This window comes from Rhineura floridana, chromosome 3, assembly GCF_030035675.1.
Source record: "Rhineura floridana isolate rRhiFlo1 chromosome 3, rRhiFlo1.hap2, whole genome shotgun sequence".
NCBI lineage: Eukaryota > Metazoa > Chordata > Lepidosauria > Squamata > Rhineuridae > Rhineura > Rhineura floridana.
In genome coordinates this window covers 15570171-15597909 of record NC_084482.1, presented here as the reverse complement: position 1 = coordinate 15597909, position 27739 = coordinate 15570171, and the positions used below count along the sequence as shown (strand labels likewise).

Genomic DNA, 27739 nt, shown 5'->3' with positions numbered 1-27739 from the left:
ATTTTTGATTTTGTTTTTTGTCTTTGAATGTTTTGTGATTTTGTCTTGTATGTTTTATGAAAATCTGAATAAAAATTATTGAAAAAAAAAAAAAAAAAGATATGGCCCTCCAATATACAACAGCCAGTGCTCGCAAAACCTGTTCCCCTTTCCTCTTTGGTCTTAGCTCTCCCTTCCCTTATCGTGCGGCCTATCTTGTTAACCTGACCATTCTGGGTTTCCGTCAGCTGTTTACCAGGGCCAGATTTAATTGCCTCCCCTCAGCGTTATTAGAGGGCTGCTTCCAAGGAATTGCATATGAAAAGCGACTTTGTATTTGCAAAAAGGGGGAGGTCGAAACAATTGCACATGTTCTCCTCTCCTGTGATTTATATAAAGATGCTCGTGCTAGATTTATTTCTCCACATATTGAAGCTTTTTCTGGTAGATCTACAAAGTCGCTCCTGATCCATCTTATGTCTGACACTGATAAACATATCACTGAATCAGTTGCTCAGTTCTTAAATGCAGCTCAGAGTTCACGTAAAAAGGCAATTTTAGATTAACTATACTAGAACAACGTTCTATAAATGTTGATCCTGTATTGTCCTGTCTTATTTGTTTTAATTTCTTTTGAATAATCAATTGTATATCGGGTCAATGACCACATAATAAAATTTGATTTGATTTGATTTGACAAGTACTAATTGTGTGAATGGCATCTTGTTGAGTTTGGCCTTCAGTCTGAGCACCTTGTTGTTCAGAGCCAGATTGAATTGCACAGTTGCTCTGCCTGAGCCTGTTGACCTGCCTACCAACCTGCTTCCTGGCTGCCAGCTTGCCCTGAATCAGACCCAGCACTACTAATGTGGCTGCAAATTGCAAGGGAAGACTAGTGGGAGGGCAGGCTGTCTATTCAGGAACATTGCTGATCTTTTTATTGAGGAACCTCTAATACGCTTCAAGGAATCTGATGAGTTTTCTGGAACACTGTTCAAACTATTGATCTTCAGCTACAGCTAATGGCCCTGCAGGATGATCCACAGCTGGTTTTGACTTTAAAAAGAGCAATACAGTAGGGCCCCACTTCTCAGCACCCTGCTTTTCGGTGTTCCGTTAATATGGCGCCAGTGGGGCGATCAGCTGGAGGGGGGGCTGGAGCTCCCTGCTCTCCAGCTGATCGCACCAGAGAAGAGGAAGATAGGCTGTAGCTCACTACAGCCGATCTTCTGGCGCAATCAGACTCCCTCGCTCAAGCTGATCGCACCGGAGGAGGGGAAGATCAGCTGTAGTGTGCTACAGTTGGTCTCCTCCTCGGGGGTGGTCAGACTCGCACACTCCAGCTGATTGCGCCAGAGGGGAAGATCGGCTGTAGGTTGCCACAGCTGATCTTCTTCTCTTCTGGCGTGATCAGTCTCCCACTCGAGCTGATCACGCCCAAGGAGGGGAAGATCTGATCTTCTCCTCCTCTGGTGCGATCAGCGGCTTAGGTTCCAAACCCCCATGCAACAGCTGATCCGCTTTTCGGCAGTTTTCGCTTTCCGGCAGGGGTCTAGAACCTAAGCTGCAGTATGAGTGGGGCCCTACTGTAGTGAAGGTTCAGCTAAGAAACATTTGAAGCCTTCTTTTCTATGGCAAATGCACCTGTCACTGCTGAATACTGGACTGCTGGTGTGGACTGGCATGGGAGAGCCAGCCACGTCTGCACAAGCAGCTCGTGCCTCTTGACGATGTGGCTGCATGGCGCTGGAACTATCTGGCCAGGGCACGGACTCCTTACAGTCTTGCAGCTCTGTGGAAAGGAAGGGGACAGGAGACACACGTGGTCAGTCAGCCAGAACACTGCAAAGCCATTCTGATATGCTCATATGGAATGGGTTCCAGACCCCAGGGCCTTAGGTAAAATGGTCCCTTTAACTGCATCCCTGGTGCCTAGGCATCATGGCAGCAAAAGCCCAGGGTTTGATAGCTGACTTTGTTCTTGGATAGAACCACTTAGACGTACGTGAGCACACTAGTCACCTACAGCAAAGCATTTTCATTGGTCACACCTGGAGGGGCAATGGGTTGATCTGCCAATCAGTTGCAAAATCTCTTTGAAGCTGATTTTTTTTAAAAAAATGTGCTCAAGCTGCTCCCACCAGGTTTTCAGTAAAAAGGAACATGGTTTGACTATCTTCAGGTGCCCCCATTTTCAGAAAAGAGAGGTGGAGACACACTGGAACCAGCAGAACAGTGTGTCTCTACCCTAACAGTACAGAGTAGTGGTTAGAGTGCTGGATTCATAGGTGTCTGGGGGCGGAGGGACAGGGGGCAGTTCCCCCTTCCAGATGAGCCATAACTCCGATTCCCAGCTTCCTTCCTTCCTTTCTAAAAAAGCATTTGTTCCTAGCAAAACATGTAGGCGCTATTCTCATTAACTTTGTGAAAAACTAGCCTGCTCCCGCCTTTCAGGGATTTTGTTTGTTTGTTTCTGCTATGACTTCATTCATTTGCCGTTATTGGCATTTAGGAAAGGAGATCTAGCCAATTAGACAAAGAGATGGCTGGAGTGAAATAGCCATTGTGTCCAGACTCTAGGCCAGCCTTTCCCAGCCAGTGTGCCTCCAGATGTTGTTGGACCACAACTCCCATCAGCCTCAGCCAGCATTGCCAATGGTCAGGAAGATGGCAGCTGTGGTCCAACAACATCTGGAGGCACACTGGTTGGGAAAGGCTGCTCTAGAGAAAGGACTTCTTGCTATGCTTTGAAGCATTTTATGCTGGTCTTCCCTGGTGAAGCAGTTGCTGCCACCTCACAGAAAGCAAGGCAGGAATCCTGGATTTCAGTCTATGATGGAGGAGCAGTGTGTCACCTAAAAAAATGAAAGGCAGCAGCAGAGAGTCCATGATTTTTCTTATTTCAAAAAACTGATTCACTCCCACCCCCGGCCAGGATTTGTAAACATTTTATAGATTACTCTGTGAATGCCAGTGCAGATAAACCAACATGATTATACCCATATTGCAAGGCTGTGGCTGAGGGAGTGTGGTTTAAGCCAGCCCTGCAAAGTAAACCAATATTGTTGTACCCATTTTGATGAAGGGAGGGGGGAGTTAGAACAGTGTACAGAATCTTCAAATGTAGTTCAGGGCTGCTACTGGGTGTGTTGAGTTAGGGTTTCTTTAAGAAAAGAAAGTGCAGCTGTATGGGAAGTTGATTGTATCAGCAATGCAATTAATTAGAAGGCTGGGTGGGTGAAAGGCGCCAGGGAAAGACCTGAGGGTCTCAGTAGTGAGTGGAAAACCATCACCTGGATGCCATATCCCAGGCCCAGGTCCCAGGCTATGGTCTGAAGGCACATGAGGCCAGGTCCCTGCTGAAGCTAAGCAGGGTCAGGTCTGGTCAGTGCCTGGATGGGAGACAGCCTGGGAACCATATGTAAGCCACCTTGGGTTTCTATCATGACAAGAAAGGTGGGGTATAAATGTAACAAACAAACAAATAAATGCATTAAATAATAATATCTACCCACAGATGGGCAGCAAGCAATTGAGAAACAAGGGCAAGGCAGACCATTTCTCAGAGGCCAGGTTTCACCACCACTCAGGCATCAGATCTACCACAAATGGTAGACCTGTTTTCTGATGCTAGTTGCCTTTGCTTGTTTGGAATATTTACTTTGTCCCGCAGCCCTGGACAAATTCCAGTGGATATCTATGGTTAAATTAGGACTGGGGAGACTCAAGTTCAAACTTCTACACAACCATGAAGCTCACTGGGTGATCTTGGGCCACTCTTTACAACCCAACTTACCTCACATGGCCATTGTGAAGATAAAGCTAAGCGGGGGAGGTGTGATCAGAGGAGGGCAACATAGGAAATGTAATAAAACAAAATAACTGGTTAAACAGCCATTCCTACTCCCCAGAGAAGTCTGGGAAATGTAAGGATCTCTAATAGAATTCTCAGCATCCTCACCAAACGACAGTTCCCAGAATTCTTTGGAGAAAGTTGTGACTGATATAAACCTGAGGCTTGTTTGTAGTTTAGCTAATGATAATCAGAAGTAGTAATAGTAGTAGCAGCAGCAGTAACATTTACCTGCATGTAGGCTCCTTGGCGTAAGCCTCAAATGGCTTGGCCAAGCCTGTCACCATGGGGTGGTGGCAAGGAAGAGTCTCAATGGGCCATCAGCCAACACAGTACCATTTCTCTTAAAATGAAGCCAAATCCACAGGGAGGACTATATTTCACTTTAAAAAATCCCCCAAAACTAAATTTTGCTCCAAATTCTATGTTGAAAAAAACTCGCTTCTGCAGTCAGTGTCTGCTATGTGAATCGAAAGAAGCCTGAATATATGAGTTGTTGTATTTATTATGAAAGGGTGGGGACATTCAATACACATGCAAAGGTGACTCATGCTGAGCCAGGTCACTGGGCCATCCAATGAAGAACAAGGGTCTAGGACATGAGGTCTTTCTGTGCCTGCAAACTTAGATGCTGGGACCTTCTGCACAGAAAGCACGTACTCTGCCTCTGAGCTATGGCCCCTTTCTACTGACCAGTGCCTCAATCAGGGATGGGAACCTCTGGCCCTCCAGATGTTGCTGGACTACAACTCCCACCTTCCCTGGCCATTGGCCATGGGGCTGATGGGAGTTGGACTCCAACAACATCTGGAGGGCCAGAGGTTCCCCATCCCTGACCTTAGGTTTCTGCATATCCTCTCCCTTTTTCCTAGCACAACATTCCTGGCTCCTCTCTAGTCCCGCAATGCAGCATCCATGGCTGTTGAGCGTGGGGGAAAAGGGCCCCTTGGCTATGCACACTGCAGCTTTCCCTGGGACGCCTCCTCCCACTAGCATGGAAACACAGCACCCTCTTCTGTGCCAGTCACACTCACCGCGTGGCCTTTCCACAGGGGCTGGCGGGAGGTATCCATCGCTGCTCTCTGGAGGCTCATACCCATGTTTCCTGGCTGGCGGATATAGTGGGCTGGTTGGCGAGATGGAGCCTGAGTGGGGAGATCCCAAGTATCCTGAGGCATAAGGGGAAAGGCAGGACTTCGCTGGGCTTCTTCCATAGGCATATGATGGTACTGGACGGTAAGGGGGACCATAGCGAGGGTAAGGAAATGCCTCAGCATTCTCTTCCATCGCCTTTGACCTCTGGTGGGCTGGGTAACCATGGCCCAGGTGTGCTGCCACCATCTTGGGCTCAAAGTTAAAAGCTTGATGTTGCCCATGGGGGTGCCCATACGTAGTTGGCATTAGAAGAGGCACAGGCTGCCCACCCCGGTGGAGGGGATGATGAAGCAGTGAGGGTCTTGCATTTTCCACCCCCCATAAATCAGGTTCCCTGTCCAGACGTAGGCTGTAGAAAGAAGCAGTAGGCAGCCTCGCCTCTTCACGAGCTATCTCTTGGCAATCTTGGCAGGGGCATAAGAAAGTGGGTGGGTCCTCCAAGATGAGTAGCTCCTCATGTTCCCGTCGGCTAGGGCTGTGAGGGGACAGTGGCTCATGGCTGAAGGGATAGGCGTGGGGCTGTATGCCCTCAGAAAGTGAGCGAAACACCTGCCGTTTCTCCTCATATCCCTCAGGATGGGGATGAGAGTGCCCACCATTATAGACGGGCTGTCGCCGCTCCAGAGTGCCGTCAGGTCTGTAATAGGCCACATTGTGAAGCCTCTCAGGGCTGTGGGAGCGGTAACCAAGGTGACAGGAACAATGGCGGGTCAGGCCTGAGCGCTGAGTTTGGTAGGAAAAGGGGGTTCCTGGATGACCTATGTCTGAAAGCTCATCTTCCAAAATGGCAGTTTCTCTTTCTTTAGAGGAAGAAATGGCATGAGGACAGCTCCCCTCACTCGGCTGCCGTGTCTGTACACCAAATCCACCCAAGAGCCTGTCCAATTCCTCCTTCTCGGCGGCTGTGGGCTGCGGCCGGGACGGTGGCGTGTTGTCATCCGCCTTCTCGGTCAGCATGGAGGAGTGCCCCGAGTCGCTGCTGATAGACAGGAGGCGCCCACCTTGCTGCGGAGGGGACTCTGGACTGCTGGGGCTGCCATTGGTGGTGGAGGAGAAGCTGCTCAGGTCACCTTTCTTCTTGATCCGGGCATAGAGGCTTCCGTCAAGTGGGCCCCGGGTGTGCAAGACATCTGCAAAGGAGAAGTGGGACACTACTCAGGTGGGAAGCAGGGGATGCCGTGCAGTAGAGGAACTCAGCACTCACACTGCATGTATGGTCTGGAATCACTGGGAGATTCAGGTTTCTTCTACTGTTTCAAAAACATGCAAAACCTGTTTCACCCGAAGCATCAGCGAGACAAAAGAAATATGTGTGCATGGATAACAAAGCCTCTCCCTGAAATTATTTCCATCTTGAAAACTATTGCCTCTCTCCTGCCACTGTATGGTTTAATGAACATGCTGAAATTGATTCATGCCTAATCCAGCAGAGGGCGATGGTCCACTAAGGCATGGCCGGAGCAGGGTACATTTTCTTCCCTATACTGTATATACACAGCTCTGAGAGAGGCCATTAGTTATCCATCCATCAATCCAACTCACCATTATGCATTATCCCCAAAATTTATGGCACTCTTTCCCAACAGAAAAAAACAAAAAAACCACATTCCAAAAGATGGCCTCCTTTCTCTGAACATCAGCTCTTGCTGGGAAAGGGGGGGGATTTTATTCCATACTGTTGAAGTTTTTCTGGCATTTGATGCAGACATGCCACAACTATTAAACTGCCATTTGATTACTCCCTTTGGTATTTTATTTATTTTAGTTTTTAACGAGTTTACTTTAAGTGGATGTTAGGAAGAAACTGTAATCAGGGTTGACTGTGTAGAAGCCAGCGGTTGGAATTACAGTTCCTGGGAGCAAATAAAGTCACTATAGTCCAGATGTTTGGGAGGTGGTGGGGAGGATTCTCATTGTCCTGTTTGCAGTAGGGTTTCAAACTCTGAAATATCAACGCCTGTTTAAAAATCAAGGAAGGTATTTGAGTCCTACACACACACGTGCAAACACAGTGGAACCAACGGAATGTCTATGCAGGGACTCTTGTCAAGTTTAAATGTGCTAATTGAATTGTAGCGCACAGTGTAGATTGGAAGAAGCCTTAGATCCAACAACAGAAAGCTGCCCTATGCATCTTTGTCAAAACAAAATAAAACTGCAATGCTGTCCATCTTTAGATATAAGCAGAGTATGCGGGTAGCCTGTGCAAAAGAACAGCAAAATTCTGGGCCCGGATAACCCAAATTCTGCACCAATGAAAGCTCAGTTCTGAAACTTGTATCCATACACATTTGCTTACTTTGCTTCCCTTACTCACTGAGAGGAGCAAGGCAAGGCATTTAAGGCCAGGATTCTGACCAAAATAAATGCTACTAAGTTCCCACAGCCACCTCTTTTGAGATTTCAATAGGAATCAACTACAAACTAATTTCAACTCAGTCTTTGCAGTCTTATGAGTTAGAAACTTGGAAGCTGAGTTTCACAGGATGCTGAATTTTTCACCCAAAACAGTGTGGCAATAGGAGTCTAAGGGTTATGAAGACACGGCAGGAATGTCTCACTGGGATCGGCCCCTATGTACCTTCCAGGCTGTCCTCATGGTGCAAGTTGAAGTTCTCATAGGAGTCCCAGCGCACTACAGGATCTGAGATATTGTAATCTACTGCAACAGCAGCATTGTCCCTGTAGGTCTCACGGCCTGTGGAAAGAGACAGGAAGAACCAGATAACTTAAGTATCAGAAGGAATAAGTCCATTCTAGATAACATACTGATGTTATCCTGGATTGGATAACATACTCTCATTCCATACATCAGACAAGGTCACCAATGGCTGCACATCGTCCTTATGTGTCAGAAGACTTATAAGAGGTTGATGTGTGTATTTATTTAATTGGATAACCCAGGCTTTTCTGTAGGTTCACAACAATGTTTCTGGGAGGAAGGGCAAGATATAAATTTAATAAATAAATAAAAACATTTTAAAAAATCATCATCTATATTTTTAAAAGCAGGATTCCCAATGGAACCTGAGATGGGGCTATGCAGGCAGATCTTGAGCCCTCACCCAAAGAGTAATTCCAGTGCATTCCTTTACTTTCTCCTGTGTCAGTGAATGGTTGACATTCTCTCCAGTCAGAAAAATAAAAGGCTGCCACCGGGGATGATGCAGAGGTCAGGGCAAAATCTGACTATCCCTGAGACTAGGTGGTTTCTCTTCCTCTGGCAGGGATCCTGCTGGGGTGTGCAGTTATGGCCAGTCTCTATGGTGGCACATTGATTATGGAACATGGGCCCTCCTCACAGGAGCGTATCTGGCACCAACCCTTTTTTTTATTTTCAGCACCAGCTCAAAACACAACTGCTTACTTATACAATATTAGCCGTGAATTTTATTTGGAAGGATGAAGCCACTCAGTACCTTTGAAGAATTCTGTATCCCTGCTGATATTTATGGCATTTTGGAATTTGACACACTTAAGGGTTTAAAGTTCAGTCTTTTATTCTGCCTGTACCCGCTCTGGAATCATTTTTGATTGAGGCTGGGTTACAAATATTTTAAATAAATAAGTAAACCTGCACACAGAACACACATATATGCACTGTATAAATACTCTGTCTCTCCTCTCCCCATATATCCTATTAAGTTTTCAAATTATGTTTCTATTGTTTTTCCTCTAAGGAGCTCAAGGCTGTGTCCATGATTCCCTCCCATTTCATCCTAACAACAACCCTGTGAGTCAGGGTTAGACTGAGAAACAGTGACTGACTCAACGTCATCCAGTGAGCATCATGGCTAAGTAGGAATTTGGGGATCTGAGTCTCCCCAGTCTTAGTCCAAGCTTGATATATGCATCTAAAGAAACCCCTGGAGTCATCATTCTCCTAATAAAACACCAAGTTGATTGGCCATTAGTTTTTTGGAATATTAGCAATCTCTAGCGATAGCAAAGTGAAGTCATCTGGATTTAGAATGGTAGTTTACAGATTTTTTAAAAAATACATTACAATATAGGATTTATGTGCTGATCTCGCCTCTTTTTCTCTGCACAGTGGTTTGTCTGATGCGAAAGCTTTAGAGAAGCTAAGGAAATATGGATCTTATCAGTGCCTGGGTGGAAGACCACTGGTAAGCTATTCTGAGACTTCTTGCTGGAAAATGCCACAATACCGGAGGAATATTCCCAAGAAAATTATATTTGAAGTAAAAGAATATAAGATCTTGTAACCCCCCACCTCTACCCCAGGAAGGTTTTAAATCAAACCTAAGTTTATTATGGCTTTCATTCTCCAGGCATAAGCTTTCCTGTCCAAGATCAGCTTGTGGTTTGCCTATCTTGTTGTGGTTTGTGTAGTGCTCCCCCCCCCCGCAATTATGGAATACACACAACACTAACCATACCAAGGGAATGGGAAGCCCAGAGAGCTTACAGCAAAAGGAAATGCTTTGATCCAGATCGACAGGCAATGCTCACTCATTCCCTCTTTCATTGCTAGCAATGTTTGCAGGGCCGAAGGGAGTTTCTATTCATCTGGTGTGCTAGGAGAAAGATCACTCTAGGCAAAGTAAAAGACATACTCCCCTCCCCACCAAAAAAAGATGCCAAAGCACCTTTAGACGCTTCCAAACGGCACTGTTTCTCTAAAGCCACATCAGTACAAGAAGCCAAACACAGTTCACCAGCCATCAATTGCGGCCTTCCAAGATGCTTGATAACCCACCCCAGTTCTTGCATCCCCAAGAAGGAACCAGAAACACAAGACTGATTAAGGACATATAAGAAGAGCCCTGCTGGATCAGACCAAAGGCCTATTAAGGCTGCGAACACACTAGTCGCCTACAGCAAAGTGTTTCCATTAGTCACACCTGGAGGGGAACAGGGCTGATCGACCAATCATAACATCTCTTTGAGGCTGATTTAAAAAACACACACACTCAAACTGCTCCCACTGGGTTTTACAGTAAAAAGGGATGGGTTTGATTAGCATAGTGTGCTCCTATTTGCAGAAGAGAGAAGTGGAAATGCACTGGAACCAGCAGAACTGTGAGTGTGTTTCTACCCCTAGTCTAGCATCCTGGTCTCACAGTGGCCAACCAGATGCCCCTATGGGAAGCACACAAGCAGGACCTGAGCACAGCAGCACTCTCCCCACTTGTGATTCTCAGCAACTGGCATATAATACTGCCTCCAACAGTGGAGGTAGGATATAGCCATTGTGGCCATTGATAGTCTTATCCACCATGAATTTGTCTAATCCTCTTTTAAAGCTATCTAGGCTGGTAGCCATCATTACACCTTGCAGGAAAACTGAAACTGAGCTGAGCTTGCCATACATGGCTGGTGGCACTGTCAGCTTGCCAGACTCGCTCTAAGGGAGCCGGGCACAGGTTCTGGCACTGTCCGGCAACCACATCACCAGGGAAGCACAAAGGCAAGGCAACGTGCTGTAGACTGGTTCCCACCACCACCAAACATTAGCAATGAATAGCAGGAAAAGCTGTGTTTGGAATGCACTTTATACAAATGCTCCAGATCAAATTGGTGTCCCTCTAATTTTTTTATTTACATTTACATGCCACCTTTCTTGTGTGAAACTGCTTATGTCCGGTTCTCAAACAGTCCCCCATTCTAAGCACTGACCGGATGCAGACCTGCTTAGCTTCAGTGAAGTTGCTGCCTCTTGTGTGCCTTTAGGCCAAGGTCGAGGAACCTTTTTCAGCTGAAGGGCTACATCCCATCATGGCCAACCTTCTAGGGGCTGCATGCTAATGGTTGGTGGGGGCCAAAGGCAAAAGTGGATGAAGCAACTGTTGCGACTCTTGTCTTTTCACAGTAGGCTACATTCCAGCCATGCAAAAGTCAGATGGTGGTGGAGGTTCTACAGACATATCTCTCCATCCAGGCAAGCAAGGGGCATTATCATAGTTCAAGGACACGTCAGCCAGGCAAAAACACTTGAGGAGGGTGCAGAGCAGGGCTGTGGCCTGGGGAGAGGAGGCGTGGCCTAGGGAGAGTTCAAAGGCCAGACAGAGTGGCTTGGAGGACCGCATTTGGTCCCCGGGCCTGAGGTTCCCCAGCCCTGCTTTAGCACATGTCCCGGAATCAACCAGGAATTGTTCATCTCCCTCCAACTCATTTCTCCACTCACCTTTAATTTTCTCTGGGCTGGAAGAGAAGACAAATTCCACACTTGCTTCAAAGGGGAACCGTTCATCTAGGGAAGGCAAAGAGAGATAAGAGGTGAATAGCCTGACTGTGGTGCCTGGACTCTGATAAGCCAGGAGAAATTACCTGCATCACAGGCCACATTCACGCAAACATTTACCTTAGTTTGAAAAACACTTAAACATGGTTTACCACTCTTATGGAAAGAGGAACAATCTCCTTCTCCTAAAACTTTATCTAAACTGCAAACCTGTATCAGCTCACACCATTTCAACAGTCCAAAGAATTCTGGAAACTCAAGTGCTAAGAATTCTCTTGCAGAGATAGGGATGAGGAAGAATTCAGTTCATATTTAAAGCCAAATTAATCAAATTCGCATTTTCCAAGACAATATGAGAATCAGAACATAGCCATTCTTCAAAGTTCGCAGTTATTAGAATTTTGCAATCCAGTTCTCGAACCGAGCAATATTTACAAAAATGCATTATGACGGGGGAAGTGTGCATAAAATGAATACATAGTGACAAATAACATACAAACATGCATTAGGAGAACTTACTTACAAAAATGTGCACATTAGTGAAAACTGCATACAAAAATGGGTTTATTAGGAGAAATTTGTACTAAAATGCTGAAGAATTTTCATGATGATTTAAAAAAAAAACACAAATTGCCGCAGAAATGCAGAGAACTCAATTTAGGATTCAAAAATGAGAAACTGAGAGAAGCAAAACTGACAGATGTTTCTGTCCCTAATTAGAAATCTAATCTATTCCACAGAACGATAATTCCCAGGTTCTGTGGGAAGATGAAATGACAGGTAAACCAGTTTCTAGTGTGGATGTGCCCTGAGAGGAGGCCTCCCCTTCCACTATCACTTGCCCATGTAAACACCTTCAAGGAAAACACAGCACATCTCTTCCCAGAGTGCCACTGTCAACCTAAGCAGGAAGTGAATTTGATGCTGCTGCACAACAAAACTGCTTTTTTAAAATGGTACTTTTTTCAATAAGTGATGGGGAAATACACTGGAAAGAGTGGGGTAACAATTGCTTGATGTGATATCATATAACCTCTCTGCAAACAAATAAGAATGAATACCCAATAAACAGCGGAAATCATTTGTGCAAATGAATCAGGATGAATGCTCAATAAAGAGATCATCTGGCAACCTGTGTGAATGGTACGGAGTTCAGCAGAATTCCTGGCTCACTCTAACCAGATCCTCTTGGTTGCTTGCTTGTGTGAATCAGCATGAAAGTGAGCAGGTCGTATCAGATATGCAGCACCAACTAAGCTTTAGCAATGGTACAGGAATACCATGATAAACATTAAAAGATTTTGGGACTGTGTTCTCAGAATGCTGTCAAGCGAACCAGGGACAGTGCTTAAAGAGGGAGGTGTCAAGGTTCAGACCTGCTCCTTCATTCTGTGTCTGTAGAGATAGGCTGCAGTAGCTTAGCAGTAAGCGGGGAGCACTCTGTATATGGGCAGAGGCGCATTTCTTTAGAATATAATACTACTTTGGATTTGTTCCTTTACAGAAGTGCCATCACCACAAATGGGCATGGGCTATCTTATATGGATATGTTTAAAGGAAGATATGTGTGGTTATAAGACCAACAACACCTGTAAGATATTTTTCCCCGCCCCACTTACTCCACTGACTTGTACACAGCACAGGAGAGGTTTATCTATGACTGAAGCCTTTCTCAAGGCGCTCCCTATAATGGGACCTTGCAGAACTGGACTCTAGAAGAGTAGCCATGTTAGAACCAAGCTAGAGGTTCAGCAAAATCTAACCTCTACCACTTTAGGCTGAATTCAATTTTTGAATGCTCCCTTTATGTAGAAAACTAGCACATCAGGGAGAAAAGGTTCTGACCTACCTCTTTCCCCAATGTCTATGAGCAGTGAGTTTTTCATAGTTTTTGGGAAGGACCCTACCATGGAATTTTATAGAACATGTGGCTCGGTCCTTGGTCTTATGCAGAAAGCATATGATGAGTTCTGTGTCATGAATAGGCTCTTGCCTATAAGAACTCATCCTGAAATAAATTCATCTTTAGTTTTTGTTTCTTTGTTTCCAAGAATTGGGCCTCCTCCTCACCTCTCCAGGCTTCATCCAGCTCATCTTTGCTAAACCAGAGCTGGGAGCTGTGGATGGTACAAGTGTGGAACTGGACTCGGAACACCACATCCCGCTCGGCGCCCTGGAATTGCTTATGATAGCATTTCACCTGCAGGGAAGGAGGGGAAATGAGCACATGAGTTGCAAGAGAGCACAGCTGTTGCAGCTGGCATGCACACTTTTGCCATTGCCCGACTCCACACACATGCACACAGGGCAACAGGCAGCTGCCAAGGCACAACCACGTAGAGACACACACACTGAGCCCACAGATTGTGTACACATTTGATAGCATTCTTTTCATGGTCAAGAAACACTGAAGGGAAAGCACCTTAGCTGATGGACGATGAACTCTCCTGTGATCCAGTAATAATTATTTTATATGATTTAAAAGGAAAAACTGAGGAGTGCAATACAGAATTCACTGTAAACTTACTTTGCTGCCAGACTGGAAAAGAACTTAAACTGCAAGTATTTATAGCTACTTTAAACTGTGTGACAAACAGTCGAAGTGATAAATTGACTTATTTACTGTATTTATTAATTACATTTATAACCCACTTCTTTCTTCCAAGGAACTCAAGGCAGCATACATGATGCTCCCTCTCTCAATATTATGCTTACAACAACCCTGTGAAATAGGTTAGGCCGAGAGCTGGTAACCAGCCCAAGGTCTCCCAGTGAGTTTCATGTCTGATTGGGAATTTGAACCCTGCTCCCAAATCCTAGTCCCAACACTAGTCACTAGTCACTAATAGGCAAAAAACCTTGCGGTTTAAGAACGTTCTTAAACCGCAAGGTTTTTTGCCTATTAGTGAATTTCCCTGCTTTTTAATCTAGGAGGTAAGAAATAGGATCCTGTGCAAGTTTGCTGAGAATGGATTGATCATTTGCATGTTTATTGAGTTCAATGGGATTTACTCCCCTGCAATCATGCTTAGGATAGGTGAAACTGACCACAGAGGATGGGAAGGGGAGGAGGAGGGAGGGGAGGAAACGCAGAGGGGAGGACTGGGAGGGGAGCAGGCAGGAGGGGGAGGGGTGGAGGACAGGTTTGATCATTTGCATGTTTATTGAATTCAGTGCGATTTACTCCCGTGCAATCATGCTTAGGATAGTAAAACTAACCAGGGGGGAGGGAGGGAGGGCTGGAGTGGGCAGGGGAGGAGGAAGAGGCGAGGGGAGGAGGAAGGGAGAGGACAGGGGAAGGAGGGGAAAAGCAGGTCTGATCATTTGCGTGCTTATTGAGTTCAATGGGATTTACTCCTATGCAATCTTGGTTAGGATAGGAAAAACTGATCATGGGGGAGGAGGGGTGGGAGTGGGAAGGGGAAGGAGTGTATTGGAGAGGGGCAAAGGAAGGAGGAGGGAGGGCAGGTTTGATTATTTGCATGCTTATAGAGTTCAGTGGTATTTACTTCCGTGCAATCATGCTTAAGATAGGTAAAACTGACCATGGGGAGGAGGAAGAGGAAGGGGAAGGGGGGATTGGAAGGGGAGGGGGAGGGGGAGGGAAGGGGCAAGAGGGGGGGATAGCAGGGAGGCAAAAGGAGGGAGGGTTTGATCATTTGCATACGTTTTGAGTTCAATGGGATTTATTTCTTGGCAATCATGTTTGAAAATGGAAATGGACTGCCTTCAAGTCGATCCCCACCTATGGCGACCCTTTGAATAGGGTTTTCATGGTAAACGGTATTCAGAGGTGATTTCACCATTGCCTCCCTCTGAGGCTGAGAGGCAGTGACTGGCCCAAGGTCACCCAGTCAGTTGCTGTGTAGGGATTCGGACCCTGGTCTCCCAGGTCATAGTCAACCACTGACCCAGGGAAGGGGCAGGGAGTGGGAGGGGGAGGAGATTGGGTGGGTGAGCACTGGGCAGAAGGGAAGCCCCTTTCCAAAAGGAAAACATTGTGAACAGTATCATTCTTTTTCAGACTTTTCCCCACCTTTTTATTCTACAGCAAGCACATGTAGCCTCCCACCCAAATTTAAAGCAAAGCTGTCCCTGGCCGCATCCACACCAGGCCTTTATTTCACTTTGGACAGTCATGGCTTCTCTCAAAGAATCCTGGGAAGTGTAGTTAGTGAAGGTTGCTGAGAGTTGCTAGGAGACGCCCTGATCCCCTCACAGACCTTCAATCAGAGTGGCTGACTGTTAAACCAGTCTGGCCGCTGGAGCTCTCTCAGTGGAACAGGAGTCTCCTCTCAGCACCCTTCACAAACTACACTTCCCAGGATTCTCTGAAGGAAGCCATGACTGTCTCAAGTGAAATCAAAGTCTGGTGTGGGTGTGGCCCCCTGATTAGACAAGCCCAGCAGCTGTGAGTCTGGCGTTTAGAATTCTGACAGTTGGTTCTTACTGAGCATGCTGCCAGCCAAAATTTATTAAATTAATTAAAAATCAGCCAGACCTTTATTTTAACTTTTAAACTGCAGAAGATGAAGGTCAGAGTATGGGGCAAGGTCAGTATTAGGATTACAGGTACTCTGTGAATATGGCTGATTTTTAATGAATTTCAACAGATTATGAGAACTCTCAGTGAAAAAAGTCCAAAAGGGCTCTGAGTTTTTTTCTCTCTTTTTAGACTTTGAACTCTCGATTCTCTCTGACTGTTTTGTGTATCGCCATGAAAATTGAGAGGGTTGTTAAGCAAGCGTTTCTGAGTTCAGAACTATACGGTTTGTAAGGTTTTGTTTTGAAATGAGCTTATGGGAAGCGTCAGAATGGCATGGGGGTATTTTCAATTTAACATTGTGGAATGTGAAAAATCCATGCTGGCTATAGTACACAGGCACTCTCGTGGCTGTATAATAAAACAGTGGCTCTCATTATTGATAATTAGAGATAATAGTACAGGATTTTAAGGGTGTTGAAAATGTCTTGAGAAAGAGGCATTTCTATTCATGGTACACCCACATATTTTCTCACCTCACCCCCTGCCCTGGTCATCTCCACTCAAACAGATTTTTGAGACATAATATAAAAACATGCAAACATGTTGACCAGAGACAAAAGTGAGATGAACAGGTAAACTACAAGCAGCACCTCTGAGCCAACTTCAGTTCTCTGGAAAAAACAGCCATGCAGCGAGACAGGGTGGATGACTTTAGTGGATTATTTTTGTTTTGTTTTTAAAAAATAATGACAGAATTCCCATCATCTAACACAGGGGCAGCCAATGTGGTACATTCTAGACTGCAACATCCATCAGCACTAGCCAGCATGGCCCATGATCAGGGATGATGGGAGTGGCAGTCTAACAACATCTGGAGGCCACCACCACATTGGCTACCCTGATGTAATGGCATGTTTTCCATTTAAAAACTAAGAGTGCATACTCACGTAGCTGGTCTGGACTCTTACTTAAGAACATAAAGAAGTGTCTTGTTGGATCAGACAGAGGCCCACCTAGTCCAGTATTCCACCCTTACATTCTAAGCTGCTGGCAGCACTCACCATGACATCCCCCTTCAACAGCAAGGCTGGCTCCAGGCTGATGCAGAGCTTCTGAGTTCCACCAGCACTATGGAGGCTGCTGCAAGACATGGAGAAACACAAAGACTGCTGGGATCAAAGCCACAAGGAGATTGGTCCTAATCCTAGAAGGCTCCAGAGGGTGATCTAGGCATTGCCCTAGAGAGAACGCAATCATACTCACTAGATCCCGGAAGTGTAGACCAGCTGCATGGACTGATAGATCTTTAGGAAAGGCTGGTAACCTAAGAAAGGAAAGATGGATTACACAACACAGGTTTGGAGAACAACAAGGTTGGAGGAACATCGCAGTTCTATGCCAGAAGATCAGTGTAACTCTTGCCCCAACAAGGAATCATGGATGTCGATGGGTACGGAGAACTCTGATGAAGTCAGAAACAGTGCAGGGCACACATTCATTCCCCTAGGAAACACATTTCATAAGGAAAGTGGGCATGTGCACCAATTCCCAACAGAGACATGGTTTCACCTATCTGCACATACTCTACCAATTTTCGCTTCTGAGCCTAGCCCTAAAAATTCAGCACATCCCTTTGTAAACAATGCCCTATATATGTCAAATTTGCATCATTACAACTTGCCTGCATAAACACAGGGTTCACTCAACAACCCCGCTTCTGGCATTGCATACACAGATTTCTGGAGCACACACTCAGAAAGTTTGTGGGAACTGGAACTGCTATAAGTAGCATAAGAACTTTGGCTTGTGTTCCACTTCCAGCATTGTGGATACTCCTTGAATTGTGACATACACACACACACACCCTTAAGAATCTGCCTAGCTCACTTGTATGTAGAGCTAGCATTCTTATGTGTCCTAGCAAATGCTTAGGGACATGAGAGCCCTGCCACTGATAACAGCATCTCATTTTCAACAGTGGCCAGTCAGATAACTTTGGGAAAACAAGGAGGGCACATGAGCAACAGCCTTCTTCCGTGTCATGCCTTCAACATCAGGTATTCAAAGGCACACTGCCTCTGAATGCAGTGATGGCTGGTGTCCATTGGGGCAGAAGTCAGGGAGACCAACTGTAGACAAAGCCAGAGCCAATCGAGCCAACTAATTTGTTTTGTCCCCATCCTCCTCCCAGCTGAGTTCCACAAGAGCAACACTGAGACCGAGAAGGAGGAAGCAGACGCCCAGTGCTACTCACTATACTGGCTGTAAATAGGAAGGCAGGCAGGGTGGGCTGGCTGAGGGCAGACTAAGGTCTAATGAACCAGCCTCCACTGTCTGAATGGAGGTTTCTCGTTTACCTAACCCTACTAACTGTCATTGACAGATGTCACTTCCATAGGTTTGTCTAACTCATTAAAAGCCATCTAAAGTCATGGCCATCACTGCATCTTATGGTAGTGAATTCCATATGTTTATTATCACTCCCTTTACTGTCGATGTTCAGGCTGTGGGTGCTGTCGCATATGTAACGACTCTCGCACAAGAGGCTTGAAAAACCCCAAGGTTTGGAAAAGTTCAAAGAAATCTTTAGCTGGAGGGAGAAACCCTAAAAGGGGAGGGCTAAAATAGCTGAGTGGAGACTGAGCATGCTCAGATTTAAGCAGGGGTTTACTCATACGTGTGCCTATTTTGCATTAGATGGGGAGGGATGTTCTCTGGATATCAGCTGTGGCACTTACCTCCTCCAGCCTCAAAAGTAGGGATAGCTGGAAGCAGGACATGGTGCAGAAACAGGGTATTGCTGTTCATCTTGATCGTGCCTGAAAGTAGCCCACTAAAATAGTGGATATACCTGTCCATGGGGAAAAGAGGGAAGGGTCAGCCACAAGCTCTTAGGCAAACCCACAGGGCACCTGAAAGAAATTTTGGATCTGAAGACCTCACACCTACTTCCTCCTCTACCCCTTTGCCTCTAAACTCCCTGTTTCATAACAGCACTCTAGTTTCCCGAAAGACAGGAAAGCCATATCTCTGTCATGTCACCTCTCATTTCAGCTGAGGTCCCACAAAGTGGAATGTTTCCCAAAGAAGAAAAGACCAACAATGTGTGAGGGTCCAAACAGAAATACAAAAAGAACAATAAAGACTCACAATATGCAAAGGGTTCTGTATAGAACTCAGTAATAATAATATAAAGATACAAAATGGAAAAAAAGTTCCTATGTAAGAAACAGTATTCTTGCTTAACATTCTTATATTGGCCAAAAACCATTTATTGGAAGCAGCCTTGTACGTTAATGGTTACAGTGATTTAATATTTACAAAGCAAATCACCAAATGGAAACAGCTGCATATATCAGTCGTAAGAGGAATTCTGCACTTGCACTCTTGCCAAGGGCAGTATATTTATAACAAGGTCTGAAGAAGACATTTAGTCAAACAGATTTGTATCTACTAGTGTGTTGTTATTAGGGATGGGTGAGAGTATCCGCTAAATAGGACCTGGCACCAGATTCCAATTCGATAGTTCACCATCCTTTCGGACCAGCACCTATTTCTTGCTGCCGGCCACAGCTGTAATAGGCATGGATTTTGTGGCTGCGGTGACAAAACGGCAAGAATTTATTGAAGGAATAACTTATCATCACTTGGTTGTTTAGCTTGTCTAGGTCTAGGATTCACATAAGCTACCTATTACGCAATGTTTTTCCCGCAGCCAAAAAACCATGTCAAATACTGTCATGTACTTAAGTGTCTACGCTGATAACTACAAAATTCTGGCAACCAAAAAACAACCACTGCTGATCAAATCACCCAAAAACGCGCACAGCAGATCGAATCGGCACGTGCGAGAGCAAGCAGGAACAAAAAAAGGGCAGATCGGGATCAAATGACGGACTATAGGAATGCCAACAGATCGGAACCATGCAGCGAACCCCATCCCTAGTTGTTATTCATGATTAATTCATGACTACATTATAGATTTCATTTCTTTTGGACTTGTAATTGTGTATCTTTATATTATTATTACTGAGTTCAATACAGAACCTTTTGCATATTGTGGGTCTTTATTCTTATTGTACTTCCTAAAGAAGAAAACCTCTCCATGCTTAGAAAGCCAGCATCTTAAGGAGAAAGGCTAGGCTACAAGTCTCCTCTCCAGCCTCTATTTATCTATGAACAGGGAACGTTTTGTGTGTGTCTGGAGGAACATTTATGTTTACCAGGTCAGAGTCCAGATAGGGCTACTCATGCCTCCAGTCTGGCTCTGACACTTACAAAGCAGCCAAGTTATATCAGCCTAACAGAGGCTCTACAACTAGACTTCTGAGTCATTGCATCTTCCAGTGCCACTCTTCCACTTTCACCTTCCTGCAACACAGGGTAGCAGCTAGCACTAGTCCACGTGATCATGTCTGCTTGACAGGAGCATAGCAGTTATGCAGCAGCTATCAAGAGCTGGTGCCCTGGGGTGGGCTGTCCTGAGGAATGAGGGAATCCAACCATTTCAATTTCTCTCTGTTTTGCATTTTTCCAGTCTTAAGTTCTCCACAGTTCCATGTCAGTTTGCATTTTTTAAACAAAAATCCTCATGAAAATTCATCCACGTTCTAGTGCAAATTTCTCCTACTATATATTTTTGTATGACATTTTGCCTATTATACACATTTTCGCAAAGCAATATCCCCTAATGGATTTTACATGTTATTTTCACAATCATATGCATTTTATGCACATTTTATCTTGGTATGCATCTCTGTACATAGCTCGAGAATTGCATTGCAAAATTCAGAGACGTGTAGATTTTGAAGGATTGCTGTGTTTTGGTTCTCACATTGTTTCAGAAAGTGGAAACTAGGTAGATTCGCCTTTAAATGCAAATTGAATCAAACTTCTCCTCCATACCTATCAGTCCTACTCTACAGTTTAATGGTGGTCTAGCACATCTCTTCAATCTCACACCAGCACCCCTCCCAGGAGATTTTGTAGATTTGGGAGACTGGATAGCTCTTGTAGAGTCAGAATAATCCCCAGGCACAAGGGATGGATATCTAGTGTGTACACACACACACAATTTCAATATTTCCCCCCAAAGTTTCTCACTGCATACCCCTATAATGTCTTGATAAGATGCCTTTCCCACCCATCTTAGAGCTTGTTTTCACGTGGCTACCATTTTTTTTAAAAAAAGCCACAGCTAGCCACTAGAGGAAGAGAAGGGAGAGAGGGGAAAGTGGAGGGGAAGGAGCTGCGAGCCTCACCTCTTCTGGGAGGGTTGTAGAAAAGCGGCCACCTTGTCCTCGCAGAACTTGCGCATGGTCAGTGTGCTGAGGGCCTGGTCTGCACTGAGGAGAGAAGAAAGGAAAGGGGTGTTTGTGTGTTCAAGCGTGCTCCTACCCTTTGGCGTTTCTGTCTCAAGCTGAAGACAAAAGCCATGTCATAGTAGCAGTAGTATTTCTTATGCCTGGATTCTAAGGATCTGGATTCTGCCCACAGAAACTGGGCCTAAGTGAGGCAATTCTGGAGAAAGGAAGAAAACTGGTTTCTGGGGGGGGGGAGAGCTGCATATGAGGGAGTGAGGGGAGCAGGGCCAATCAGAGGGAGAGGCAAGGAGGGTCATTTGGCCTGTCACCCAAGCTGAAAGAGTCCCCCAAATGCAACCACTTGTTCATTTTTTGGCATTCGATAACTTTCACAACTTGGTTTTATGAACTTTGGGCCAAAATGCAACACACTTTCTCAGTTTAGAGCTGCAAATTTAAGCAAATAGAAGATGTGATTCAGTAAAAGACGTAATTATTTTGTATGTATACAATTAAAATATTCATAAATATTAATAAACTATATTCGTTCTGATGGCACAAGATTAGACTGTGCTGAATATGTCCTGTCAGATCAGCTGATTACAATAAACAAGACACTTATTCCATATATATGTATCTTTCTGGACCTATGAGAGGGCCTGGAGGGGAGTAACTGCAAAGGAGAGGTACGCTTTCCCCCACACAACCACAGCCCCCCACATACTCCTCTTGCTCGGTACCTTGCAGAGATTTTGCTGTAGTACATATAGGCTGCTACAATCACACCTGTCTTGCCCTTGTTGCCCTGGCACAAAGAGAAAGAATGCATTAAACACTGAAGCTAGGACCATAAAAACGCAGCAGCACCGTCAATCCAGGAGTGTAAGATGCTTTGCAAAATCGTAGGGAGAGCCAGCTTGAGGGGGCGGGGGAGAGAGACCAAGAAAGGAATGTAAGAGCCCAAAGATCATGATCCTCAGAAACCAGGAGCCCTCTTTCCAGTCTCTAATGTCTTTCTTGTCCCTCTGTCTCTACCATTCATAGATACTTCCCCAACATTTCTATCTGTAATGGCCAGGAAGATTAGGGCATTTTCTTCTGCACCTTGCAGTGAAGCACCACCACATGCTGCGGGTCTGAGTTGAGCCAGGTCTCCATGGCTTTGCAGATGGAGCAGATTTTGTCCAGAGGTGGGGCGTGCAGGTCTGGCCAGCCAAAGTCTTGCACCTGTGGCAGGCGTAAAAGAGAAGCATTGGCATTAAGGAGATGCATGCACATGCATATACAGAGGCAGAACAGATAGAATAAAACCAAAACCTGTGATCATCAGAGGCCCTCTTCATGTGCCCTCTACATGTGAGGTTCGGAGATTGGCAACACAAGAACAGGCCTTTTCAGTGGTGGGCCCCTGGCTGTGGAATGCTCTCCCCGGGGAGGCAAGCCTGGTGCCATCTTGATCCATCTTTAGGTGCCAGGCAAAGACAGCTAAGAGATCTAGAATGTTTATTATAGAAGAACCATGCAGAAGGTCGCAGGTTCAATCCCCAATAACTGGAAGAAACCTCAGTCAGGTTAGAGAATACTGAGCTAGATAGACAAACGGTCCAACTCAGTATAAGGCAGCTTCCCCATAAGCCAAGTTTAATTATTAGAATGCACATGCAAATCAAGTTTGTACATATAGGGTTTTTTAATGTACATATATATATATAAATGCAAGTTTGTTATTCCAGATTTTTCCCCTTCCCCTGATAGTGGAAAGTGGGATTTCTAGAACATAGAGATAGGAAAAGGCATGGGCATTTCACTTTAAAAACAGAGGCACAAGGACTGGGAATCAGGTGAACTTATTGGGGCAAAGCACTGCTTATTAAGCTCTGGTTTAAATATTATATAAATAAATGATTGTTCTTTCCTTCTATAAAAAGAACAATCCGTCCTTATCTGTGATTACTCACACTTCGTACCCCTCTGGTTTTTAAGAGCTTATCAGACACATTGCACATTTTAATGGACTTCCCCACAACACCGAAAACTATTGTATTTTTAAATGATCATCTAACGTCCTGGGTTTTTTTTCCCTAGGCAGTTCCAGGTTCAGTTAGTGTGACACTGTGGCCATACATATGTTTAGACCATCTGACAAAATGTACTCTCCAGCAGTTGCAAATGATTTAATTTAGTATCTTTGCATAAAACTGACCCAGAGTAAGGAGCATCACACAATGCCATGTGAGAATATTTCAACTGAATCCAAGACTGTTGTGCGAGGCGGGTCTCACCAAAGAGGCAAGGATAGCAGCTGCCAAGGGAAACTTCCGTTCCTCCCTGATCCAGTCCCAGAGTGTGTCTTGATTGGACCAGGAACTAGACTGTCAGACAATGCATTGACCATCAGCCAATGGGGATTAATGGGGCAGGTGCCATCCATTTTCAACATCTATATGTTTTGCTGTGGACTCATGAATCCCTGTTTCTTTCTTTCCCTTTTTTGCTCCCAAGAGTAAGAGTGTCCACCGGTAGCTGAACTCATGGTCTGTCTGCCTTGCGTTTGGGCAGTTATGCTGCAAGCTTCCATCACAGGAATGTTCAAGAACCACCAACATAGTTACAGTCTAAACAAACTCTCAGGCCCCAGGTCAACATAAGTATTTCACCCCAAAACCTTCTCCCCTTACCTTGGGGTTCAGTCTGATGATGTCATGCCGTTTCTCTGACAGATTGAGGAGCTGTTGACACAAAGAGACATGTCATTGGCTCCTGTGACTAGTGGTGACCCTCTACAAGGGTTGCCAGCCCGCCCATATTTTACTCATCTCACCAGCCAGTCTTCTCTCATGTAACCAGTACGATCTGGGGGGGAAACCGGCTCCACCTGGCTCCACCTGTTCTAGCTCTGCCTCCAACCCCACCCAGTGGCTCAGTTTTTAAATTAAAACACCATCAGCCCTGCCTTAATGTTCCCATTTTAACTCCCCCTTCCCAGACCAGAGGGTGTATCAATCTCCTACTCTTCCTGTTCCTTTGCAAAGTCACATTCAAGATAATAGCCTTCATATCACCCTTGCCCATAAGATGAGCAGAAGCATCTCTACACTGGCGGCTTGAAAATCTTCCAATCTATATTTTCAGGAAGAACACTGATCTAGAGGAACTTGAAGGGAAAGGCCATAGCCCAGTGGTAGAGCATCCTGTTTGGGTGCAGGAGGTCCCAGGTCCAATCCTTGGCGTCTCGCGGTAGGGCTGGAAAAAGACCCGTCTGAAACCACTGTAAGCTAGGTGGACCAATGGTCTGATTCAATATAAGGCAGCTTCCTACATTCCTAGGTTGAGCATCCTGTGTCTGCATGGGAAGGCGTAGTTCAAAATTTCTTTCCAACTCCGAGGAAGGACACCCCACATACTCACTCAAATCCATGCACCCAGAACTACTCACTTGTTCAAGTGCCCACCCTACAACAGCCCTCTAACGCATTTTCATCCATTGCCATCCCTTACTTTCCTTGGCCTTTTTACCATGTACTTGTCCTCATGCTTGGATTTTAGCATCTGGGCCACCTCCCGAAGGTTGCCATGGTAACGCTGCTCCTCCAAGGCCGGGGGGAAGAAGACAGAGATGATGCGCTCAGTGATGTAAGTGAGGTCAAAGTCATACTTGCGTTCCATCACGTGGTCCAGGCTGAAGCTCCTAAAGGAAGAAAAGGAGAACTGTTGGGGGGAGCCCATGGGTGTTTCCTAATCTTCACAGGCCCAATACACCACACAGCAAAAGGAATCTAAGAATATATTAAATGTTAATGGAAAAAGAGGGGACTTAAAACCTGCATGGTGTCACATTTGTCAACGGGTTATTTATAGTGCTTGTACCCTATGGTGCAATGGCACTGTGGTGCATTCTGGGTGCAACAGTGCACAAAGATGCCACTGGTCCATCCTGCAGACTAGCCTAGCAGCAATTACCTCTGTTCTTGATTTGTTTGTTGTTAGAATTATCATAGACTTTGAAAGTGAGAACAATACCCTGGAGGTCATCTGGTCCAATTCCTTCCTCAACGCAGGATGCAACTCCAGCATCTCTGACAGATTGCCGCTTAGTCTCGGTTCAAATGCCTCCAGAAAAGGAGAGCCCAACCACCTCCCAAGTCAGTCTACTGCACTGTCAAACAACTGTTATCTTTAGGACGTTTATCCTACTGTTTAGCCGAAATCTACTTCCCTGCCGTTTCCACCCATTGGCCTCCACGGCAAAAGAGTACAAATCTTCTCCATCTTCTGCTTAACAGAAGGCAACTTAACTGTCTCCAGTGGCAATGTTGAGAAACATATTTACCACCTCATCAGCTGTTTGCAAGCATTAAGCCCTAGCAGTGACACCTGAAGAAAGCCCTCCTCTCTAGAGCTTAAGTCACTGGGGGAGGGAGAAGAGACATACAGGAGAAAACACTTCCTTACATTCCCCAGACTTAGGAGATACAGCTTGCAGTGATGGAACTCTGAATGCATGGCCTACGTTTGCATAGTTCTTGTTCGAAGAAACCTGTCTTAAGTAAGACTGAGCCAAAAGAGGGGAGGGATTTTTCATGAACATTTATGCTGTGTCAAAAAACGCCCCACCCCATCACTGATGTGTTGGTTGCATCCAGAGGTGTGTGTGTGGGGAGGAGGACAATCTATTTAGAGGAAGGCCAACACTTGCTGAATTAGCTTCATTTGTCAGTGGACATTATAGTACAGCCAAATCTGAGTGGATACATCAGATTTACCTTCATCACAATCACTATGCAGTCCCCAATTGGCTGGCATCACTCATGTGACTGATTCAGGCAGTATTGCCCTCACTCTTCACTGGCTTCTCTTCCCCTCACTAACATGGTCCCATAGCCAACTCTATGCAGCAGTGTGATGTGATATTGTTATATGACATCATAGGATGAAAACTATGCAATTGGTTAGATGGAAAATGGGACTAAATCATCACCAGAGAGGTAAGATAAAGGGAATTAATAGGACCCCCAAAAGTGGACATTTTACCAATTAAGGGTTTGGGGTGAATTATTACTCCATCCCTTCCCAAAAGTCTATCTCAACCTGAAAATTACAATGGGAAGAATATCTGGGATCCTAGACCTTAGTTGACATCCACATGCCAACTTCTTATACTTTTGGCCACCGGTTTGTTCAGGCCACTTCCACAAACTTTCTGCTTTCGTTCTCAAAGCCCACATAGGTTTCATGCGCAAATTTGTGGTGCTTGGGAAGACATTAGGGTTATTTCCTTAGATCAGCTCTGGAAGGAATGATTTTCAATTTAATGAGAGGATTCACTTCTGGAACTTGTAATAATAAAAAAATCCCTTAAGGATGCAACCCTGTACTCAAAAAATGCTGGAGATGGGGTTACGATATAGTGGAAGTCTGCTACATCAGCGCAGCTTCAAGAACAGGAGGTCAGTATACCTCTCCCTCATCACCATCTATCTAGTCCCCCCCGACTCTGCTCAGTTAAATTCTGCATGGTAGGAAGCAGCAACACAAGTTTCTGTTGAGACCTACAGGAAGCCCTTTGAAAGGCACTGCACTGACATGTGGAACGATGGCACTTATAGTCTGCCCTGGAAGTGAGCTTATATAATAGTGACATTAGTATCATGGTGGTATTCAACCACCCCTGCGCCAAAGCTCTGGAGGTGAACACCACCTTGATGTCATTTAAAATCCATTAGCAAAAGATTATATAACCACAATCCCCCCAAAAAACCCACCATCCAATAAAAAAAAATCATACTGTCATCTTATTTGTATGCTGATATGTTGCAGCTAAGGGACAAAAGAGAGGAAACGGGGTTGCCCAGTACAGGTGTCCCACACTGTTAGCCTCTCCTGAGCTCAGGAACATTAAAGACCCTCTTTGCCTTTGTTCCTGCTGAACATGACCAATCAAAATTAGCTGCGGCACTGCAGAGACATGCCTTCTATAATTAAGGAATGGAATTTAAATTATCGCTTTCTGCAATCAATCAATCAATCAATAATATCCCACCTTTGCTTGAAGAAGTTACAGAATAACTATGCGTAACCAAAGACAACTCATCGTGACTAGAAGCTGGCTGAGATATGCCATGCCAGCCCCTTACCTGGGCAGCGTATTCCGTTGCTTAGCGGTGTTGAGGGACTTGGTGGAGCCCTGAAAAATAAATGTGGGGAGGTCGAATGTCAACATCTAGCAAAACATCATAAAAAAGCACTGCCAAAGCAAAACAGCAAACAAAAAAGTGGATTTGGCTGAAAAATGCCCTGAGTAGCTTGAAGGAAGGGAAGCAACATATTTCTTTCTGCCAAGCAGGGGTGTGGCTAACTTTTTTTGGCCTGAGAGCTGCATTTACCCTGGTCAACCAATGCCACCAGGGCAGAGCTTGGAAGTTACTTTTTTGAACTACAACTCCCATCAGCCCCAGCCAGCATGGCCACTGGATTGGGCTGATGGGAGTTGTAGTTCAAAAAAGTAACTTTTCCAAGCTCTGCACCAGGGATATGCCTATGCCCAAAGGTTGGTGTGCTCACCCCACATGTGGCAGGTCCACATGCACACAACACATACGGGCAGAGCTTGGAAAAGTTATTTTTTTGAACTACAACTCCCATTAGCCCTAGGCAACATGGCCACTGGATTAGGCTGATGGGAGCTGTAGTTCAAAAAAGTAACTTTTCCAAGCTCTGCATACGGGCCGATATTTGCTCACAGCTCCCGCCTCCTCAGA

At 45.2% G+C, this 27739-nt stretch overlaps 1 protein-coding gene across 8 annotated transcripts in view; it reads right to left on the bottom strand.

Moving 5' to 3' along the window:
• The window catches only part of TNS2 (tensin 2), a 183979-nt gene that overhangs the window by 18432 nt on the left and 137808 nt on the right, over window positions 1-27739 (bottom strand). For 7 of the 8 annotated variants that reach the window (XM_061614590.1, XM_061614592.1, XM_061614595.1 and 4 more), the window contains 14 exons: window positions 27116-27165; window positions 24498-24669; window positions 23660-23710; window positions 22086-22208; window positions 21722-21786; window positions 20940-21023; window positions 18417-18529; window positions 16942-17002; window positions 16740-16818; window positions 13263-13392; window positions 11136-11201; window positions 7569-7685; window positions 4867-6117; window positions 1624-1771 (listed from right to left, as the gene is read on the bottom strand). In XM_061614590.1, coding sequence (XP_061470574.1) covers window positions 1624-1771; window positions 4867-6117; window positions 7569-7685; window positions 11136-11201; window positions 13263-13392; window positions 16740-16818; window positions 16942-17002; window positions 18417-18529; window positions 20940-21023; window positions 21722-21786; window positions 22086-22208; window positions 23660-23710; window positions 24498-24669; window positions 27116-27165 — 2510 coding nt within the window. The remainder of the gene's footprint in view (window positions 1-1623; window positions 1772-4866; window positions 6118-7568; window positions 7686-11135; window positions 11202-13262; window positions 13393-16739; window positions 16819-16941; window positions 17003-18416; window positions 18530-20939; window positions 21024-21721; window positions 21787-22085; window positions 22209-23659; window positions 23711-24497; window positions 24670-27115; window positions 27166-27739) is intronic. The other variant, XM_061614598.1, reaches the window with a different exon arrangement.